This window comes from Malus domestica, chromosome 14, assembly GCF_042453785.1.
Source record: "Malus domestica chromosome 14, GDT2T_hap1".
Classification (NCBI taxonomy): domain Eukaryota; kingdom Viridiplantae; phylum Streptophyta; class Magnoliopsida; order Rosales; family Rosaceae; genus Malus; species Malus domestica.
This window is the reverse complement of record NC_091674.1, coordinates 14,965,128-14,983,676: the sequence shown is the minus strand read 5'-3', so window position 1 is coordinate 14,983,676 and position 18,549 is coordinate 14,965,128. Positions and strand designations below refer to the sequence as shown.

The 18,549-nt window shown below is 35.9% G+C and overlaps 2 protein-coding genes across 2 annotated transcripts; both read left to right on the top strand.

The window, feature by feature from the left end:
- The first annotated feature begins 3,582 nt into the window (after positions 1–3,582).
- Positions 3,583–5,621, top strand: LOC103454734 (protein RGF1 INDUCIBLE TRANSCRIPTION FACTOR 1-like). Its single transcript, XM_008394333.4, has 4 exons — positions 3,583–3,956; positions 4,066–4,248; positions 4,490–4,708; positions 5,133–5,621. The coding sequence occupies exons 1-4, from the start codon at positions 3,954–3,956 to the stop codon at positions 5,319–5,321; spliced, it is 594 nt and encodes a 197-aa protein (XP_008392555.1). The 5' UTR covers positions 3,583–3,953; the 3' UTR covers positions 5,322–5,621.
- A 6,634-nt stretch (positions 5,622–12,255) lies between these two features.
- LOC139191182 (uncharacterized) lies at positions 12,256–14,018 on the top strand. Its single transcript, XM_070811750.1, has 4 exons — positions 12,256–12,511; positions 12,589–12,629; positions 13,068–13,619; positions 13,884–14,018. Exons 1-4 carry the CDS (start codon positions 12,256–12,258, stop codon positions 14,016–14,018), a joined length of 984 nt encoding a protein of 327 aa, XP_070667851.1.
- The last annotated feature ends 4,531 nt before the right edge of the window (positions 14,019–18,549 follow it).

The following is an 18,549-nucleotide window of genomic DNA, read 5'->3' as shown; positions in this document are numbered from 1 at the left end:
TGTTTGATCACTAACTAGGATAGAAATTCAAAAAGGGTGTCTTTATTGGCAACCAATTTTAAGTTAAGTTCACCTATATTTTAATTAAACTTAAATTTTTCATTTTAGCCTTAAACAAAAGGACAAAAAAAAAAGAAGCATTAATAGAAAGCTATATGTTGGATTAATCGCATTTGCACGCCACCGTGAGTGACAAGGATGCACAAATTCATTAACTTGTAAAAGAACACAACCGTGAGTAAGTCTAGGATTTTTGGGGGAGGGGGGGGGGGGGGTTTGTGTGTGCGTTGGTCAAAGGCTTCTCGATGGTCAAGTTAGTAAGAAATATTAAGATTCAAGCAGTGGGCAAGAGAATAAGTAGGCAGAGATTTATTTACCAAAGATGAACCTTAGAATGACGCATTTATACCAGTCGAGGAGATGACCTTTTAGGATAGTAGAATTTGTATTAAACTAGAACAATCCATGAGGATATCTAGAAACTAGATATTGCATCCTCTTTTGAAGGTGATTACGTACGATGCACACCAATCCTTAGAATGTAAGGACCCCAAGATTATAGGAAACCTGTTGATTCTTTGCTGGATCAGTTTCCTGAATCTTTTGAAACAAGAATGGTCTATCTCAGCAAAGTTGACGAACTTCACCCACTTATTATGGAACATGATGATGGTGGCATTACTGATCTATTTAGTTAGCTCTACAAAGGAGGCTGTTTAGTCCATAACTGAACTTCTGAGGTAGGTCTACTTCGATTCGTCTTACTCCGGCCCTAGAACACCATGGTCCCACAATTGCTCCTAATTAGGCATCAAAAATGACTTGTTCCCCTTGAGGATGGGTAGTTACCCAAAGACCATGCCTTTTAGAGTAAGTACGTACCATTTTCTTCCTTTCAAATGCGTGGCATCTTAACTTTTTCAATAGGCTGGATACTTGAAGGAATATTTAAAAATGTTGAGACCAATTTAAAATAACATTAAAATTAGAGGATTTTAGTTACGTAATCTTTGAAATCAAGTATTATGTTATCTTCGAATTTGTTTTGATAAACAAGATTATCTCAGATTATTCTTATTCCCACTCAACTTCTCTTTCCGTATACTCTTGGGGAAAAGAAGAAAAACACAAGCAAATAGTCGCCCCAAAATACTATTCAAGTGATCACTTTTCTTATTTTTTATAATCTTCTCAAGATGGGTGGAAAGAAACCCATGCAATTGGTATTGTACTAATTGGTGTTGTCCCTATGAGCTTGATAGGTTTTAACTTGCTGTTACAATTAATTCAAACGTTTGGTGCTCATCCACTGAACGAATACATAAATATTCATCGATGAATGCGAGTGAATGAATCGGTTGAATGAATTGGGTTAACTCATAGCATTTTAAAAGTTTTCAATAGACAATTACTAATGTTTTCAATAAGTGTGTATTTGTGGACTGAATTGGGTTAACTTGTACAATTTTACAAGTTTCTAACAATGATTAGGTGAACTTGTTACCATCGGTAAGTTAAGTGGTCAACTATCACAATAGTAGAGAAGAGTATTGTCTTTGTATCATGGTGTGGGTTCAAACCACGTCGGCTCTCTAACATAATATCTAATATAACAAATTTATCGTTTGACAAAAAAAAAAAAAAAAAAAATTATTACCACCGTGAATTTAACTTAGTAAAGTCACCCATTCAAAAATCCTCTATTTGCCACTTAGTATTTCGGTCTAGTGGTATTCCTCTTCGCTTGTAAGTGAAAGGTTTTAGATTTGATTCTTGCAAAAGGAAAATTTGAACTGTATTATTGCTGACTCATTGTAAGACTTAGCTTATCCCACACCTTAGTGTAGATAATATCGTTTGTTTGAAAAAAAAAAATCCTCTCTTATTTTAAAAACAAAAAAAAGGGAATTAGAAAGCCTTTCCTACCGACCATCTTATTATCTTTTCAAGTGCTGGAATCCATACGAATAATGCCGGCTTTATAATCGTACATATTTTATAATTCATTGTATATTTTGAAAAATAAAATATATAAACAAGGCTTGAAATAACTCATTCTTGGTGTAATCAACGTATTATAAAAAATTCCTTTCGACATGACATGCTGCCTGAAAGGAAAATGGTAAGAAGATTTTTTTTTTTTTTTTGAGAGTTTCAACGAAAAACTTGTGATATTGTTCACATTAACAAAAAATTACATTTTTATACTAAAAAATCAAACCTGGTACTATTCATTTTACTCTTTATTTTGTTCTTATCTTTAAAACTCAAAATTTTCAAGCTATTTTCAATAGTTTTTCTTTTTTTTTTAGATCATATTTGAAAATCATATATGATGTAGTGGTTGATGGTCTAAAAAAATTCTTTCTCTAGTGTCATCCTGCCTAAAATTATGCATTTAAAGAGCCTTCCATGACCAACCAAAACGTAAGCAGTGTAATCTTGTTTATTATTGGATTATAAAATAATAATGAAAAGAGCTTGAAACTTTGAGTTTTAACGATAAGGACAAAATAAAAGGTAAAGTGAATAGTACCAGGATTGACTTTTTAGTGTAAAAATATGGTTTTTCGTTAAAGTGAATAATACCGAAATTTTTTCATTAAAGTTCCCTAAAAAATAATGTAATCTTGTTTATTAAATAGTCAACAAGCCATGGCTATATTTACTTGGCAACGCCCATGCAATTTCCTAATATGGCTTGGTTTATCTTAATATGATAGTCTAGTTCCACCGATGCATTTTCCTTCTGAGATAAATCAACATAACATGTTCCAAAATATCATATATTTTTGGAGAGTTGTGTTCCTTAGTAACCTGGACGACACATGTAAGTAAACCCAGGACCTTCCATTTTTTTTTCTCTAGGGAGCTGCTATTCATATTTTTTTACTGGGTCACTTGTCATGGTTATCAAAACCATATTTGGAAAGCATAAACTTAATAACATCCAGTGCATCCTGCTTAAATATTGCCTAAAGAAATTGATAACTGAACAACATAAACTATCTTTTGAAGTATAATAAGGGATGAGGGAGTCGTTAAGCCTCATAATAGGTTAACCATAATAATTTGGTTTAATTTCGGTTTTGGTGAGAATCGAAATTAAGGCCTCTTATTTACAAGTGAAAAGAAATATTGTTAAACCATAATATTAAGTGTCAAATACAAATATTTTGGAAGTGAGAAATTTATGTTGCACTATCTTGAAAACAAATTCATAATGTTATAAAACCATCATTTTCTTCACTATTTACCCTCTTAAGCTTCATCAATTAATTGATGATTCCTATAATCATTGGACCGACCATGTTGAGCCACGTGGAGTGAAAAAAGGGCCGGATCACACTTGATGGATCGTAAATTTTTAGTTGTGACGGGAACACAAGTAGTACACTATCTGTTTTAATAGGAATGGTGAGAAATTTTATTTTTTAAGATATTAACTTTTCAACACACATATCACACAATTTATTTAATAACACGTGATGTACCATACCGTTTACTGATCACACTGACTAACTAATTCGCCTATGCGTAGCCAAGTGGGCGACCTCGAGCCTTAAGTAGAGACGCAAAGAAGATCCAAATTAGCGTAAGAGCCAAACCTACCCATCTATCTCAAATCCATCCGACGGCAGCCCCCTTGCTTCAGCCACCACGCCCAATCCTCAGCCGTCCAATCCTTAAGCGCTCTCCACATTAGTTTATCAGCCTTGTCCCCCAGTCTAGGCGTTGTTTTGTTGAAGTCTAAGTTGCAGGTCGTTTAGGCTTTTCCTCTCTCTCCTTCTCTCTCTCTCTCTCTCTCTCTCTCTCTCTCTCTCTCTCTCTCTGTGCATTTTCCTCTGCAAGTACTCTGAGCCTGCAAATTTCACCGTTTCGGCCATTGGGTTCACAAAAAGTTCCAATCCAAGCAAAAGCATCACATTTTTCTAGATACCGATTTGCTCGCAATGGTAAAGTTCTTGTCTTTCTCTCGGAAAAAGGCACCCCATTTGGTCCTTTTTTCTAATTTCCCCCATTTCAATCTGCATTTTGACTTTTTGGGTTTCATAAATCTTACAGGACAGGACAATGCTGGTGCCGCCATGGCTGGAGCAGTTGCTCACCACATCATTCTTCACAGTCTGCCGTACACATGGAGACGCCGCCAGAAGTGAGTGCAACATGTTCTGCTTAGATTGCAGTGGAGACGCTTTCTGCTTTTATTGCAGGTCCTCCGGACACAAAGATCACCAAGTCATTCAGGTTAAATCCCGATTAATTTTTCCACCAACCCTCTTCCTCCATCTCAACAATTTTTTTTTTTTTTTTAGAAAGCGGGTTAGGCCAGTTTGTCAGGGCAATGTCTCTGCCGCCTTCCACCAAGTTCAAATCCCCGTTTTCGGTTAGAGTGGTTTAGGGTATCACATTGTTCGAAACAAAAAACCAAAATTTCCCCATATTTTTGTTGGCATTGTGATATTCAAATTTCATAATTTTTTTGCAGATAAGGAGATCTTCATACCATGATGTGGTGAGGGTTTCAGAGGTGCAGAAGGTATTAGACATAAACGGAGTTCAGACATACGTGATAAACAGCGCCAGAGTTATGTTTCTGAATGAGAGGCCTCAGCCGAAGGCTGGGAGTAAGGGATCTCCCCACATTTGTGAAATCTGTGGCAGAAGCCTCTTGGATCCTGTTCGTTTCTGCTCACTCGGCTGTAAGGTTAGCATTTCATTAATTTTATTTTATGTATATTTCCAAAAATCAAATTAAAAAACAACCCTCTTTTTCTTGCCTGCTTTGCTTCACATTGTGCTCATAAATTTATTCCCACATTTATCTAATTTCCATCACTATCACCATCATTTACCCACCACTGACAATGATCATTCTCATGAGCCATCACATTCATTAAATTGGAATTTTTTTTACGAGAAGTGATTTTTGCACTATGTTCTCTCTGGTTTTTCTTTTTTCTAGCCATTAGATTGAATAAATTAAAAAAAAAAAAAAAAACAAGGGATAGAAACACAAAACGGAAATGTGAAAATCACGACCCTTTTAGATTGGTTGATGGGGTGTAATTTTGTAAATAAAAGTTACCATCTTTCTTAAATTTTTGATTTTTTGGTTGGCAATGGTGAAGCTTGCGGGAATAAATAGAAATGGGGATGCAAACTTTACCTTAGAGGCAAAGGATGAGGAGGCAATGGGGAGGAGAGAAGAGTTGCGTGAAGGCTCACAACAAGACATATGCCCGCCCACTCCGCCTCCACCTCCTTCCGCAGCAAGAAGAAGAAAAGGCATTCCTCATAGGGCACCCTTTGGCTCCTAATTTGCTCAAATGCCCTCCAACTTGAAACAAATTATTTTCCACCCAGCATGGCAGTCTTTTTGTTCAACAAAGTGAAGGGTGCAAACTACAAAGCCTTTGGAATTTGGGGGAGGTGGAGGTGGAAGTGGGTGTCAAAAGAAAAGAAATGGGGGTATATTGGTATTGGGGTATGGAATAGGATCCTATTCAGATTTTTTTTTTTGTGAGGGTCCTAGAAATGAGTTCATCTTATTCGTTCATGCTTGCGGTAAAAAATTATTTTAAATATTTTATTTAGAATAGAACACAAATAGTACCTAACGAAAGCTGACCGCATAATGTACGATTAAATGATAAAATGAATTTATTCTTAGAATACTTTAAAAAAAAAATCCGAAAAGAATCTTTATGCAACAATATTGGGGTACAGGAAGAAGATAAAAATATATTCCTTTTGGGTTTTGGGTGGCAAAAAATAAAAACTTAGAAATTATCTCAATTGTGATCAAAGATGCAATAATGCATAATCGTTATTGATAGTTGCAAGGTGTACATGTCAATTAAGAAATTAAAAGCAAGTCTTTGTGGAATCCGATTTTTAGTTTTCGTGGGCCCACCCACCACATGGGCGCCGATTACATAAAGAAACATCATCTTTTTGTTGTTTAATTCAATGGTAATGGGGCTAATCAACTTTATGCGATCGTTTGCCTAAGTTTGGGGTAAATCCACATTGTATTTGTGTTCCTATCCATTTCTGCCGATGTGACCAAAGAACCTGCAAAAACCATTGCTTATTAGTAAGAACATGAGTATGTAACGAGCTGGAAATTTGATAGTTAATTGACAACTAGCATAATTTCTTTTCAGTTTAGCGTAAACAAAGTCGAGTTAAATTTCGATCAACTCATCGAAACATGATTTAAAATGTGAATGTACACGAGTCAACCCACCGACTAATGACGGAACCAGGGTGACAGAGTAACTTGGCGTGGAAACTTGAGTCAGGCTGTTGGGATGATAATTTAGTCTAATTTGAGGCTAAAGTAGGTAAATTCAAGTAGAAGTAGTGTCTATAGAGTGCCATTTTTGCTCACCACCCTCAAGTGGTGGGAATGCTCACCAACCTATTTATCACTGTTAGATGAGTTTGAATTTTGAGATTTGTGCCTATCTACTACACAAATCTCGAAATTCAAACTCATCTAACTGTGATAAATAAGGTGGTGAGCATAAACCATAGTTTACGGTGGTGAGCAAAAATGTTCCTGATGCCTATATATCTAACCTTCCACGTTGTTTCAAAATAACAAGCTCAACTCTTAGGCCTAGCATTTGTGTTGTATTTCTTGTGTGCGTATCGTTTTTGTGTCGTATCCGATATCTTAACGGATCGTGTTGTGTAACACCTGTTAAAATGAACGAGTAATATGACATGACCCGAACTCGACACGTTAATGTTAATGGATAATATGACCTAACTCGTTACCCATTAAATAAAATATATTTAAACAAATAAATAATCAAATGAAAAACTTAATACTATATTGGTATATACATACCACATCGTCACTTACATATCCCAAAATAAGAGCCTAATGAAAAAGCCTTAGTATTTGCACTTATAAATTAGTTATTATAATTTTTTTAATGTGTTTGGTATTTTTAAATTAATTTAGTATTTTTATTTTTAATGTTTTTATAATGCTTTAATCTCACTTTTAAGAGGGTTTAATATTTATGAGTATGATTGTATGAGAAAGAGCAAAAAAAACTTTGTTAGGTCATTTATAATATTAGTTTTGACAAAAAATATACAATACTAGTTTATTTGAATTTTGGACAACAAGTCAAGTAAAATTTATCTTAGTAATGATAATAAGAAACTCTTATGATAAAAATAAATAAATAAAAATTAATTTTTTAAAAACTTATATAGAATAATAATAATATTAATAATAATATAATAATAATACGATAATACATATTTAATATACAATATATACACTATGACTATATGACTATTGTATTTATAGTAAGTTTTTTTAGTAGTTTAACTTTAAAATCATCAAAATATTTTTTTTCATAATGGGTTGAAATGGGTTACTTGCGTGTAAACCCGTTAAGGACTTGTTATTAACAAGTTCTTTACGGGTGACCAGATAACGACCCGATTAGCTATCGTGTTGACTCGAAATCCTTTATTTTATGTTGTTTTTGTATCTTATTAACGGGTCATATAAAAAATTATCAAGTGCATCAACTCTCATAATAAAGGATCATGTAAACCCTTTTACATGTGTCATAGAGTTTACCTTAAACTTAAAGTATTGTACCAAAGTGACAAGAGAACTTTTTGCAATGGCAAAGAGAGCGACCAATGTTGGTTGTGGCACCGTCTAAATTTTGTAAAGAAGGGGAGCGCAACATGTAGGTGGGGTGGATGGGGATTGATAGGTACTAAGGGATCACATGGTGCCTCTTCAACTATTTAACTAAGAAGTTAGGTGTGGTATTAACATTTATGATATAATTAGTGTGATCATTGACCTTTTTCTATACATCACGATTGAAGTTGTATCAACCTTCCAATGTTTTTTCTATTTTGTTAGCAAATTGCAATGTACAATATATTGTTATTTGGGTTAAGACCAAAAACATTTTATGACTGAGCTGTTTTTTTTTTAAAATGGGATCAATTTGTGGCTTTGATACGGCAGTCCACCCTTTTGAGGGCCAAGAAGACTCACAGAGATATTTTAGTCTGTCATTGGCTACCATCGAGTGATTCATCAGCACCAGAAATCGAACTTAGAACATGCCGTGTAGAATATGAGCTTGAAATTCATCCACAACTACTAAACCAACCAGCGGTGGTTTTTTTCACATACTGTGCTGGATTGTGGTAAAATCCATCACATGCCGCATGAATTTTTAGAACCAGAAGTGGTAGAAGATTTAATTTATGGGAATTTTAATGAAAAGCTTCCAGTACTGTTCACTTTAACGAAAAATCACATTTTAACACTATAAAGTCAATCTGATACTATTCACTTTACCCTTTATTTTGTCATTTTCGTTAAAACTCACAGTTTTCAAACCTTTTTCATTAGTTTTTCTTTAATTTATCCCGAACCAAAACATTTAGGTACTGTTATTGGCTTAAAATGTCTATGCAGAATGTTAGAGTCTGGCAATGTAGTACAACTACCGATTGGTTCAAAAAGTCAATTTGTTCAGTGAATCTTGCTAATAACTACTTTCTCTCTTTTTGCTTCCCTTCTTCTGTTGCAGACATCAATTGCACCTCTTTGCATAGGACAAGGATTGTCTGCCCTCCTTGTTCTTGTGCCCTCTCATGCCCTCCTGTTTGTGTGGTCACGGTTAAGCCACGTCAATATTTTATATTACTATTCATTTTTGTCTTATTATCTCTATAAAAAAAACAATATAAAATGTTGACGTGGCTTAACTGTGACCACACAAAACAAGAGGGCACGAGAACAAGAAGGGCAAACAATCCTTGTCCCTTTGCATAATGAAGTAAGGAACTTGTGTCAACGCTGCCAAAATATTAAGATGTTACGCTTATTCAACTTACTCACTGTTGTTGATAATTGCAAGTGTACAATATCGTTCAAGTATTATAGTGATAAGTAAAGTGTCGTTCAAATAAGGATTAGATTAACCTAAATTTACTATTGAGATTGACTTCAAACTATACTTAACTAAAAGAAGGATTACATTGACAAATTCAAATATGCAAAGAAACGAAACGAAAGTAAAAATAACAATTGATCGAACACGAAGTAAAACTGAATGAATTATAAAAGATTAATATATGGAAGCACTAGGACATCAGGCTCCTCATTCTCAATCCCATCTAATACCGTTATTCATATTAACATCAAATTATTCCCATGTTGCTAGCAATTATCCCTTGAATCGTCAATATTTCCTGTCAGAATATACTAACCGTGTTTCTAACTATCTACCAATGCTATGTCTAGCCACATATATAGATAATCGAAACCCTTTACGCTAAATGAAAAATTACAGGATACTACACAAATCATAACCAGTATGTCTACTCAATTATGTAATTCACGGTAATTGTTATGAGATGCAATCTACTAAACTCAACCTGTCAGTCACAATTTAGTTCTTCACACTGATAGGAGCATATTTATGCGACTTAGTTAGCTTGTTTTCTTGCACTTTTATAGTCAGTTTGTGGTTATTATAGTGTTTTAAGCTATTTTCATGTGTTTATAGGTCCAAATGACAAAGTTGGCAAGAAAGTGCAATTGGGGCCTTTTGGAGCAGTTTTGAGCATAAAATGGATATCACATGCTTGGAGCCAAATGGATGGATGAAATTGAAGATCAAAGGAGGCAAGAAATGAAGAAATGAACATGAAGAACAAAGAGTTCATAATTGGAAGCCAAAGTTTCTAAAGTTGGAGGTTTCCATTCTTGAAAGTTTCTATTCTTGGATTGGAAGTTTCCTAATCCTTTTTCACCTTGGTTCCAACCCTTGCTGCACCTCTCAAGCCTCTTCCCTCTTGGATTCTGATTTGTTAGGCCATTTTCCTTGTGGATTTGGGTTCTACAAATCCTTTTCAAAAACTAAGTGGGCCAAAACCCTTTTCTTTGTTGATTTAAACCCTAAACCGAATCTTTAGGCCCTAAGCCTTAAAATCTGCTAAGTTTAAACCCTAATTTATCTCCCCCAGGGTTGTGCCGCACCTAACACTTCTAGAAGCCTAAAAAGCTGCACAAACCCTAGTTTTTTTCTCCTTTAGATGGGCCAAGCCTTTTATCTCCAAAACCCTAACCTCTTCCCATCAGATTTTGTGAAAACCCTAGCTTTGCCGTGCCTCTATATATGTGTTTTTAAAGCCTAAATTCGGAACCACCTTCATACCACTCAAAAACACCCTTGCCGCAACCCTAACCACCATTCTACATCACAAAACACCATCTTACATCCATATACATCTCTGCCGCACCTTTTGGAGAAGAAGGAGAGCCTTGTCGTACATTCCATTGATGAATGAGGGCCTTGTGCGCAAACCATCTGCATCCTTGGGAGTTTTAAGAGTTCTTTCTTCCCTCGTTTCAGTTTCGATGTTTATTTTAATTTGCTTTTCAATTGCTATGAACATGTGGAACTAAACTCTTATTAGTTAGTGGTGAATTTGAAGCCATGGACATATGTCAATATGAATTGATTCCTTTCAGTTATTGTTTCGTAAAACACGAATGCGATTTACTTATCTATTTGATTGATAACTTATTCTTGTGTGTTGATTAAGGAGGCCTACTTAGTTTGCATGCTTGAATCTAATGCTAAATTATAAGGGACTTTCACCTAATCGTTAGAAACTTAGAATTACAAGTAGTGGAGATTGTTAGTCACAATCGTGTTAAGTAGATTCTTGGCAAAAGTATCATGCAGTTCATAGTTATAATTGCCTTGCCAATGCTTATGATTTCCATGGAATTTAATGATCTTTAAATGTATCTCTATCATGTTGTTCATATAGGGAACTTGAGAAGAATAATTTGGGTTGTTACATGCATTCATCCAATTCAATGAATTTAGGGAAATCTGAGAGTTAATTTGTGCATTCACGATTAATTTGGGGCATTGTCGTTCATGGTTTAAAGAAACAATACTGGAAATCGATTTATGTTGCATATGTTCATGAGTGGAGAAGGATCCTCTAACTAGCTTTTCACCCTTGAATTCATCTTAATTTCGTTTTAGTTTACTTTGATTTGCAATTTGTTTAGTTTTAATTCAATTTCGTCAGAAATCAAACCCCCTTTTCTGTTTTATGTTATTAGGTCAGAACTTGTCCTAATTAGGTTCTTTAGAGTATTTTGAGTCAATATAAGTTAGAATTAGTCCATAAACATTGTTTGAGTCTTAATTTAGTCTTAAATTCGTCCAATTTCATCCCTAGAATCTGTTTTGAGTCTTTTAAGTACATTCTGAGTTAGTTAAGGTACAACCTGTTTTCTTTTAATCTTTTGAGTCAAAGTAAGTGTTAATTTCATTCAAAGTACTTGTTAGGTCTAGAATTGAGTCAATTTCATTTAGTTTGGCAAATTTAAATGTTTTAGGTCAATTTAGAGTCTAGAGAGTCTATTCTTGTGTTTTTAAGTCTAGTTTAGTGTTTTAGAGTTTGATTTGAGTAGATTAGCAGCCCTAGTTAATCCCCGGTTTAGAACGATCCCTACTTACATCTTTGCTACAATTGTCGACAATAGGGTTTAATTTGTGTGTCAAGTAATTTTCACATCAAATTTTGGCGCCATTACCGGGGATTAGCAAACTTGCTAATCCCTTGTTTGTGTCGTGTCTTTTGTATTTTCTTTTATGTTTATTCGTGAGTTTGTGTGTGTGTTTTTTGTGTTTCTGTCGTGCCTTAATACTTGGTTGCAGATTGTGTTTGTTTCCTTGTTTTAGGTATTAGTTTATGATTTGTAGTTCTCAACACATTGGTGCAAACATCTTGGAGTTCGACGATGATTTTGAAAGAACTTTGAGACGAAAGAGGAAGCAACCAGAACCTAATCCACCTAGTTCAAGTTCAGAGGTTGAATCTGAATTTGAAGAAGAAGAAGAAGTCATGGCAGCGGACAATCGTACAATAAAAGAACTCTCAGCCTCGGGGTTGGCTAATGCCGCACCCCTTTGCATTCAATACCCCTTGGCTGCTCAAGGCAAGACCAACGAGTTCGAATTGAAGTCAAGCTTGTTACATCACATTCCCAAATACCATAGGTTGTCCATGGAAGATCCAAACAAGCATTTCAAGGAGTTCGAAGTCGTTTGTTCGAGCATAACACCCATTAATGTTGATGGGAACATTTTGATGATGAAGGCTTTTCCATTCTCTCTTGTGGAAAAGGCTAAAGATTGACTTTATGAATTAGCACCCGGGATGGTCACTTCTTGGGAAAGCATGAAGAGGGCATTTTTAGAGAAGTTCTTCCCCACTTCGAGAGTCATTCTCTTGAGGAAGAAGATTAGTGGCATTCAACAAAGCCAAGGAAAGTCCTTTCCAGCATACTATGAGCGTTTTAAGGCTCTTGTCGCCTCATGTCCTCAGCACCAAATGAAAGAAGAACTTCTACTTCAATACTTTTATGAAGGACTTCTTCCAATTGAGCGACAAATGCTAGATGCTTCAGTGGGAGGTGCATTGGTTGACAAAACACCAATGGCGCAAAAATCTTAATTGCCAACCGGGCGCTAAATGCATAACAATACGAAGGGCTTGGACAAAAAGACCCCCCACGGCAGCAAGTTAATGAGGTAAGTTCTATGTCCGACATTCAATCATAATTAACTAACCTCACTTCTATTATATCTCAGATGGCCGAAGGGATGAAGATACAAGGACCAAGTGTTTGTGGCATGTGTTCTATGCAAGGACATCTTAATGACCAATGCCCTCAATTGATTGAGAATGGAGGGTGGGAATCTGCCAATGTCGTGGGTTTTGGGAGCCAAAATCAGCCACGAAACGATCCATACTCCAACACTTACAATCCGAGGTGGAGAGATCATCCAAATTTCAAGTGGAGAGAGCCACAACAACCTGCCCAACAAGGGGGATTTCGGCAAACACCACCTGGGGTGTTTCAAAGGCCATATGTACCACCACAAGTCCCACCACAATCTGCCCAAATTAACTTAGGTTCGTCACTAGATAATGATACACTTCTTCGATTACTAAATTCATTAATGCAGGGCCAACAAAATCAAGCCAAGGAGATAAGTGAAGTAAAGAGGCAAATAGGGCAGATTTCAGAGTTCATGGGGCAGTTTCGAGAAGAAGGAAAACTCCCTAGTTTAACCATTGTGAATCCGAAGGGAAGGTTTGAAACTGCTAAAGCCATCACGTTGAGAAGTGGAAAAGAAGTTGGAACGGACTCCCAACTATCCAAACCTGCCCAAACAGAGGACGAAAAGCTACAACAAGAGGAGGATGTCCAAAACACACCCACGGCAAGGAAGGAAACAACTTTGCCGTGCACTCCTACACTTCCCAAACCATCCAATTCGACCAAGGTACGTCCTAATTCAAATTTTTCAAATTCTATTCCACTGAATGCTCCTTTTCCTAGCAGATTCATGCAATCTAAGAATGAAGAGGATGAAAAAGACATTCTGGAGACGTTTAGGAAGGTGCACGTCAATATTCCGCTCCTTGATGCCATAAAACAAATCTCGAAGTACTCTAAGTTCTTGAAGAAGCTTTGTACAACAAGGAAACGGATTAGGGAGAAAGAGGTGGTACATGTAAGTGAGAATGTATCTACATTGTTGCAAAGAAAACTACCACCTAAATGCAAAGATCCAGGTAGTTTCACTATCTTTTGTGTTATTGGCAATACAAGGTTTGATCATGCTATGCTAGATTTAGGTGCATCAATTAATGTCATGCCATATTCTGTTTATGCATCTATGAATCTCAGAGAGCTTAAAAATGATGGTGTTATTATTCAATTATCCGATCGATCTAATGCATATCCGAAAGGAGTGTTAGAAGATGTTTTGGTGCAGGTAGACCATTTGATTTTTCCTGCAGATTTTTATGTGCTTGACATGGAAGACTCGGCACACTCTCCATCATCACCACTCTTACTTGGACGTCCTTTCATGAAAACAGCTCAAACCAAGATTGATGTGGCTAAATGAGCAGTAACTATGGCGTTTGGAAGTGATATGATTAATTTTAATGTTTCTGACTATGTGGAGAAGCCTAATCATGTTCGTTCTTGTTTTGCCGTTGATGTAGTTAAAAATATAGGGCAAGAACCTTCAACACCTATCAAGAAGGATGCATTTCAAACCACCAACGAAGAGGGAATTGGAGTGGATGACAAGGAGTTTACGGCCACAATCCTTAAAACCCTAAATCTGCCCGAGAACACCCCACATGCATTTGTGGATTGTGCTGCCATTTCCTTGCAGCCCATTGGTAAGCTACCTATTCCAATTTCGATTCCCATTCAACTAATAGGTTGTTACCTTGTATGGTGCAGCTCCCCAATCGAATCTAAGCTGATGGGAATGATTACATTGACTTTAGGATGCTCAACACCCCAATCAGGAAGGATTACTATCCCCTTCCATTCAGAGAGCCAATGTATGAGTATTTGAGGAGCATGCCGTGGAAAACATATCCCTCCATGCCATGGGCCCTATTCAAACTTAAACAGAGGTATCGTCCGGCTGGAAGATGTTAAAGCAAGCGCTTCTTGGGAGGCAACCCATGTGTTCAAACGAGGGATTGAAGGAATTCGAGCTCCATAACCAGATTTGCGTTCTTTCTTGTTTTTACTTTGCCATGTTTGTTGTGTTTGTTAGTTGTGTTGTTTGCTTGCATATGTGTGAGTCTATGTTTGAAACATTGAGGACAATGTTTGGTTTAAGTGTGTGGGGGGGGGGTAAACAAGTGTTTTTATTGCAAATTCGTGGGATTTTATCACCCATAACTTCCAAAGTTGTTCCTTGCTGTTTTTAAGTGTTTTTAAGCTGTTTTGGTGCATTTTAGTGTGTTTTGACATAAAAATCCGAAAATCTCATAAAAATTTGAAAAATTGTTTTGAAAAACCCAAAAAGAGTTGTTTTTGTGTGTTTGTTTGTGTCTTAGGGTACCTTCCAACACAATGATGAGGATTTGGTTTTTAATTGCATGACTGTGAAAGAAAGTTACAAACATGGATGGAAGTTTGATATACTCTTTGGTTTATGCTTGGTTGTAGTTAACGTTTACGAATTCACATGTAATCACAAAGGAAAAAATAAGTTTTTGGTAACATGCTTGAAGGAAGGAACTCAAACTAACGCTACAACCCTGAGAGACTTAAGCCTAAACTTTATTTGGAGAGTTAGTAATCTGTGATTTGTTGTTTTCTAAAGTCATTGCATGATCTCATTATTCTTTGCTTGGTTGCTACTTAGAATGCGTTTTATCACTTTAGTTCCAAATACTAGAACTCATACCCGTTTCATTCAAAACTTAAAATTGAATGCATAACATATAGCAAGATGAAGTTGTTAGTAGTTACCACCAGAGCCAAAAAGCCTTCATTCCATGCATTTGGTTTTGTAGGTTTAACCCCTTTGAGCCTTAATTAGCCTATTTTCTTTGTTAGCCACATTATCCTCACCTAGCCTAGAATAGGACTATCCACACCCTTGTTCTTAAAGTATAGTGGATAAAAACTTAGAGGGAATTCCTTTTGATCAACATTGTTCTAGAAAACAAGTGTGGGGGAAGAAATGAGGCACGGGTGGAAAAGAAAAAGAAAAGAAAAAATTCGTGGAAAATAGAAAAAAAAAAAAGAAAGAAAGAAAGAAAGAAAAGTTGTGAAAAGAATAAAGAAGAGCTCTAAAGTGTTGGTTGTTGAAGAAAGGGTCCAAAAAGTTGAATTTGGCCCTAAGTGTGTAGGAATCTTCCCTTGTGTTTAAAAGTTGATTTTTGCATTCAAAAGTGAATTCTAAGTGTCAATTTCATTACCTTGCTTACTATTGCTTTAAGAACGTTTGTTTTCCTTACCTTTCTTTGTTAGCCAATACCCTTAGCCCTATTACAACCCTTAGACTTTGATCTTGGTTGTTGTGTATTTCAATATGTGGAGTTTGGGATTGGTATGAGCATATGGTATCCCTGGTTCTCGTGTCTAAGTAGTAGCATTCCGTTCGTGAGATCATATATATATACATGCATTAATAATTCCAGAAAATGCTTTCTTCGCTTATAACTTATGTGAGTGTTAGTTTACATATTTACATCAATCTTCTCACATATACCTAGTATGGGGAGTGTAGTCAGAAATTCTGTGTGAAAATAGAGTGTATATCCGGTGAGGAATTGAGGGAATTCTCTAAGGCATGTTACTACATTCAAAATGTTGTTTTATGTGATTAAATGCGAACTAGTAAGTGGTGACTGTGATTAAGTATGCGCTTGAGAGTAGGGATAACTAAAATCTATGTGAGTAGTGATTTTTAATGTGTCATGTTTCATTGGAAATCCCTGAGGGAAATGTTGGAAGGTTTAGGTTATGTTTTGTTTGTTTTGTTTCCTTTGTTTTGCTCGAGGACTAGCAAAAGCTAAGTGTGGGGGAATTTGATAGGAGCATATTTATGCGACTTAGTTAGCTTGTTTTCTTGCACTTTTATAGTTAGTTTGTGGTTATTATAGTGTTTTAAGCTATTTTCATGTGTTTATAGGTCCAAATGACAAAGTTGGCAAGAAAGTGCAATTGGGGCCTTTTGGAGCAATTTTGAGCATAAAATGGATATCACATGCTTGGTGCCAAATGGATGGATGAAATTGAAGATCAAAGGAGGCAAGAAATGAAGAAATGAACATGAAGAACAAAGAGTTCATAATTGGAAGCCAAAGTTTATAAAGTTGGAGGTTTCCATTCTTGAAAGTTTCTATTCTTGGATTGGAAGTTTCCTAATCCTTTTTCACCTTGGTTCCAACCCTTGCCGCACCTCTCAAGCCTCTTCCCTTTTGGATTCTGATTTGTTAGGCCCTTTTCCTTGTGGATTTGGGTTCTACAAATCCTTTTCAGAAACTAAGTGGGCCAAAACCCTTTTCTTTGTTGATTTAAACCCTAAACCGAATCTTTAGGCCCTAAGCCTTAAAATCTACTAAGTTTAAACCCTAATCTATCTCCCCTAGGGTTGTGCCGCACCTAACACTTCTAGAAGCCTAAAAAGCTGCACAAACCCTAGTTCTTTTCTCCTTTGGATGGGCCAAGCCTTTTATCTCCAAAACCCTAACCTCTTCCCATCAGATTTTGTGAAAACCCTAGCTTTGCCGTGCCTCTATATATGTGTTTTTAAAGCCTAAATTCGGAACCACCTTCATACCACTCAAAAACACCCTTGCCGCAACCCTAACCACCATTCTACATCACAAAACACCATCCTACATCCATATACATCTCTGCCGCACCTTTTGGAGAAGAAGGAGAGCCTTGTCGTGCATTCCATTGATGAAGGAGGGCCTTGTGCGCAAGCCATTTGCATCCTTGGGAGTTTTAAGAGTTATTTCTTCCCTTGTTTCAGTCTCGATGTTTATTTTAATTTGCTTTTCAATTGCTATGAACATGTGGAACTAAACTCTTATTAGTTAGTGGTGAATTTGAAGCCATGGACATATGTTAATATGAATTGATTCCTTTTAGTTATTGTGTCGTAAAACATGAATGCGATTTACTTATCTATTTGATTGATAACTTATTCTTGTGTGTTGATAAAGGAGGCCTACTTAGTTTGCATGCTTGAATCTGATGCTAAATTATAAGGGACTTTCACCTAATCGTTAGAAACTTATTATTACAAGTAGTGGAGATTGTTAGTCACAATCGTGTTAAGTAGATTCTTGGCAAAAGTATCATGCAGTTCATAGTTATAATTGCCTTGTCAATGCTTATGATTTACATGGAATTTAATGATCTTTGAATGTAACTCTATCATGCTGTTCATATAGGGAACTTGAGAAGAATAATTTGGGTTGTTACATGCATTCATCCAATTCAATGAATTTAGGGAAATCTGAGAGTTAATTTGTGCATTCACGATTAATTTGGGGCATTGTCGTTCATGATTTAAAGAAACAATACTGGAAATCGATTTATGTTTTATATGTTCATGTGTGGAGAAGGATCCTCTAACTAGCTTTTCACCCTTGAATTCACCTTAATTTCGTTTTAATTTACTTTGATTTGCAATTTGTTTAGTTTTAATTCAATTTCGTCAGAAATCAAACCCCATTTTCTGTTTTATGTTATTAGGTCAGAACCTGTCCTAATTAGGTTCTTTAGAGTGTTTTGAGTCAATATAGGTTAGAATTAGTCCATAAACATTGTTTGAGTCTTAATTTAGTCTTAAATTTGTCCAATTTCATCCCTAGAATCTGTTTTGATTCTTTTAAGTACATTCTGAGTTAGTTAAGGTACAACCTGTTTTCTTTTAATCTTTTAAGTCAAAGTAAGTGTTAATTTCGTCCAAAGTACTTGTTAGGTCTAGAATTGAGTCAATTTCATTTAGTTTGGCAGATTTGAATGTTTTAGGTCAGTTTAGAGTCTAGAGAGTCTATTCTTGTGTTTTTAAGTCTAGTTTAGTGTTTTAGAGTTTGATTTGAGTAGATTAGCAGGCCTAGTTAATCCCCGGTTTAGAACGATCCCTACTTACATCTTTGCTA

Coding starts and splice junctions, on each gene's coding strand:
- LOC103454734 (XM_008394333.4), top strand. Junction 4,249..4,489: donor AAGATCACCAAGTCATTCAG/GTTAAATCCCGA, acceptor ATTTTTTTGCAG/ATAAGGAGATCTTCATACCA. Junction 4,709..5,132: donor TCTGCTCACTCGGCTGTAAG/GTTAGCATTTCA, acceptor GCAATGGTGAAG/CTTGCGGGAATAAATAGAAA.
- LOC139191182 (XM_070811750.1), top strand. CDS start 12,256: ATGGTCACTTCTTGGGAAAGCATGAAGAGGGCATTTTTAGAGAAGTTC. Junction 12,630..13,067: donor CACGGCAGCAAGTTAATGAG/GTAAGTTCTATG, acceptor TCATTAATGCAG/GGCCAACAAAATCAAGCCAA. Junction 13,620..13,883: donor GGGAGAAAGAGGTGGTACAT/GTAAGTGAGAAT, acceptor GTTTTGGTGCAG/GTAGACCATTTGATTTTTCC.